This window comes from Apodemus sylvaticus, chromosome 10 (assembly GCF_947179515.1).
Source record: "Apodemus sylvaticus chromosome 10, mApoSyl1.1, whole genome shotgun sequence".
NCBI lineage: Eukaryota > Metazoa > Chordata > Mammalia > Rodentia > Muridae > Apodemus > Apodemus sylvaticus.
In genome coordinates, this window is record NC_067481.1 from 97992312 (window position 1) to 97996362 (window position 4051).

The window sequence follows — 4051 nt, forward strand, 5'->3', positions numbered from 1 at the left end:
CTCATGAGCAGCATCAACCAGTCAAGCGTCTCTGAGTTCCTCCTTCTGGGACTCTCCAGGCAGCCCCAGAAGCAGCAGCAGCTCCTCTTCCTGCTCTTCCTCATCATGTACCTGGCCACTGTCCTGGGAAACCTGCTCATCATCCTGGCCATCAGCACAGACTCCCGCCTGCACACCCCCATGTACTTCTTCCTCAGCAACCTGTCCTCTGTGGATGTCTGCTTTTCCTCCACCACTGTCCCCAAGGTGCTGGCCAACCACATACTCACGAGCCAGGCCATTTCCTTCTCTGGGTGTCTCACACAGATGTATTTTCTCTCTTTGTTTGCTGACATGGACAATTTCTTGCTGGCTGTGATGGCCTATGACCGGTTTGTGGCCATTTGCCACCCTTTACACTACACAACAAAGATGACCCATCAGCTCTGTGTCCTTCTTGTTGTTGAATCATGGGTGGTAGCCAACCTGAATGCTCTGTTGCACACACTGCTCATGGCTCGACTCTCTTTCTGTGGGGACAACATCATCCCTCACTTTTTCTGTGATGCAGCTCCTCTCATGAAGCTCTCCTGCTCAGACACACATCTCAACGAGCTGGTGATTTTTACTGTTGTAGGCCTGGTACTGTTATCCCCATTTGTTTGCATCCTTGTGTCTTATATCCTTATTGCTTTTGCTGTCCTGAGATTTTCATCCACAGGAGGAAGATGGAAAGCCTTCTCCACTTGTAGCTCACACCTGGGTGTGGTCTGCCTCTTCTATGGCACCATCATTGCTGTGTATTTCAACCCCTCATCCTCTCACTCAGCTGGGAGGGACATGGCAGCTGCCATGATGTACACAGTGGTGACCCCCATGATGAACCCTTTCATCTACAGCCTTAGGAACAGGGACATGAAAGGGGCTTTAAGGAAAGTGCTCACCATGAGATTTCCATCTAAGCACTAATGTAGAAAGTGTGGGATATCAGAGAGGTATCTAATGTCTATGAAGTATTTATGTTTTGTCCATTATCTGAGACTCTGAACTTGTCTTTCATAAGAAAAACTTCTACTCTCTTCCACCTACAAAACCCAGGATACAAATCCTTTAGGCAAAAGAATGAAAAAACTCTTTAACAAAGGTTGTTATTTGTACAGAGCCATATTGGGGCAGTCATGCACAAGGTCAGAGTTTGACTTTGGTCAAGGACAATCCCTGGCTTCAGGCAGGGATCTGCCACTTGGACATAATAGGGAAGTAGGTTAAAGCAGGAATTTTTATCCTTAGGTGGAGTGCTAAGAGTGTACTTGACTATGGTCAAGGTTAACTTCTCCCAGATAGCCAGGATCCTGCTCCACCTAGGGTGGAGTGCTCGAAGTAAAGGTTAAGTTCATTTTTCCTCCAGGTCTAGGAATTCCTGAATTAAGCAGGTGACCCACCCAGCTGTCGAGCAGTCAAGACGAGGACCTCCAAGAGAAGCTAGACAACTTCCACCAGAACTCAGCCCGGAGTCTGGGGGGAAGGGTTTGCCCAAACTGTTAAAAGGTCTGGCGCCATTAAAGTTTCCGGCTTTGATCAGTGAATATTGTCTTAGCCATTCTTCTTTTCGCCCCTTCCCTATTCATCCCTCAGCTTCTGTTTCAGAAACCCACTTTGTAATAGCTGCAGGCAGCTTTGGAACCCAACAGTTATTCTAATTGTCGTGTCAATGTCTTGTCAAAATGCACAATGAGCACCTCTGCACAGTGTTGGAGAAAAGCAAGAAGTCTCAATGCGACAACACTGGAAAGTGTCGGAATGGTGAATAAATTCCTGCTCAAGATGGGATATGGTTTCTGATTTGTGATAATTCTGAATGGCTGTTTTAATATATTTCACTAGAAGACTGGGCTCTGATTGGCCACACATGTCTGACATTTTCAGGGCAATAGGTGTGGTGCTATTTGTTGGCATCAGCAGACCCTCTGCTCTCGTGTTCAGCTGTGCTAACAACATCTTGTGCTGTCACTGTATCAGAGACCTATCTGCTACTGACATACTTTGTAATGCTCCTTGTTCCATCACTGAGTGCCAGCATCCACCTGAGAGTGTCTGGGGGACCACCTCTCTGAAACCAAGGCTGTTCATTCCTTTTCACTACAGAGACCTCAGTCTGAGCCCATCTCACAAGAAGATCAGACTTAGTGGGTTGAGAAGGGAGGGTTTGGAGCTCCAGGAAACCCTTCTTCTGCAGCTCATTTGGACTTACTATGTTATTCTTATCTGGGAATTATATAGCATATAACATGAAGCAGGAAATGTCAATCTAATAAAAATGAACTGTCAGTCATAGTGGGCAGACTTGTCAGACCCTCTTCCCTCTTTTCCCACTTCTGTCAGTGTTTGCTGGTGTTCTCATATAGCTACTATTTTGTTGTTGTTGGTTTGTTTTAGACCTAGTATTGCTTTGCAGGCCTGACTGTCCTAGAACTTTCACTTGGTAAAAAAGTTTATTAGCTTGGAATTTTCACTTCATAGTAAAACTATTAAAGTTATTGTTTGTAACTTGCTTTTGATTATTTTGTTTATTTTTATTTCTAAGATTTCTATTTTTCAATTGCAATGAAAAATTTCATTCATTTTATTTTTATTTTTCATTTTTATTTTTTTGTTTCTTTTTTCCCTTCCTTCCTTCCTTCCTTCCTTCCTTCCTTCCTTCCTTCCTTCCTTCCTTCCTTCCTTCCTTCCTTCCTTCCTTTCTTCCTTCCTTCCTTCCTTCTACACCCACCAAGCTAATTTAACTTATGTTCTCATATACACCAATGCATGGCCTTCACCGGAATGTGGTCAAGTTAAAGAGACTACACTCTTAAAGAAAACCAATCCTTCATTTCCTAGTGGCTAACACTTGCCAATAGTTTTCCAGTTAGATGCTAAGCACTGAGACTTTGTAACCCACTTTCTCTGATGCTCTCATATATGTTGTCCTCCACTGTGAGCCTGTGTGTGCAGCTGGGCCCAGAAGACATCTACAACCTCTAGTTCTTACACTCTTTATGGTGAAAGTTGGTAGGACTTCTGAGATGTGTAGATTATTATTTTCAAAGAAATTTGAGACATCTTCAGCCATTATTTCTAAAAGCAATTCCCTTATTTTTTCCTGTCACTTCCCTGTAGAGTCCTGACTTGTGTGTTTCTAGTAGCACTTCCTGCCTTCAGCCTCCCTCCATTGTCCTTGGCTCTTCCTTCCTCTTATCTCGTACTTTTCCTCCCTCTGTCTTCTGGTGTGCTCACTCTTTCCAGGTCAAGTCTGTTGAGGGTACCTGATGAGCTGTTTATTTGATCAAGATCTTCCTGATTCCCAAATCTCCACCTGATTCCTTCTTTTCTTATTTTTCCTGTTTTCCAAGTCTCTGTTTGATGGGGCATTTTTGTTCAACTATCTTCTAGTTCTGTTTTACACTTGCCTACTTGCTTGTTGTTTGTTTACTGTGCATGTTTTCTGGTCAAGGAGCATGTTTGCCAGCTTGGTCGACATAGTGTGTTCCAGTACAGTGGGACTAAGTAAGACTGTGTCCCATAAAGAGAGAGAGTGAGAGATGGCATACAGACCTTCATATCAATATTGATCAATATCCCCTTATTGAAAGTGCAAATAAAGAAAAATTTATTTAAAGCTACAGAAGAGCAATTCTACTACTCATTTGATATGACATTTTATCTTCTCATGAACATGTGTGGCTTACAATATTAAAGCAGGGAAATTGTTAATTAAATGCAAATGCCTTCTACAATTCCAATATCCACCATGTCACTCAATTGGACTCTTTATCCATTTCTGTCTTATTCATGTAAATGGGCTCAGATAATTTTGCTCAAATAGTAGTCTATATTAAGTCTTCAAATTTTTTATATAAGAGGATTTCTAAATTACTGTAAGTCTTTATGCTTTTATTTTTATTGATTTTATGTATGTCTACTCCTTAGTAATTCTATTTCTTCTTTAAAACATAAAAATGTACAGAACGGTTTGAAATTTATTTTGAAAATGACTAATAAAGCTGATGTGGTATCACAGGCCTATAGTGCC

The 4051-nt window shown here is 42.1% G+C and overlaps 1 protein-coding gene across 1 annotated transcript; it reads left to right on the plus strand.

Moving 5' to 3' along the window:
- LOC127694496 (olfactory receptor 1361-like) lies at nucleotides 1–948 on the plus strand. Its single transcript, XM_052195993.1, has one exon. It carries the CDS (start codon nucleotides 4–6, stop codon nucleotides 946–948), a length of 945 nt encoding a protein of 314 aa, XP_052051953.1. The 5' UTR covers nucleotides 1–3.
- The last annotated feature ends 3103 nt before the right edge of the window (nucleotides 949–4051 follow it).

Coding starts and splice junctions, on each gene's coding strand:
- LOC127694496 (XM_052195993.1), top strand. CDS start 4: ATGAGCAGCATCAACCAGTCAAGCGTCTCTGAGTTCCTCCTTCTGGGA.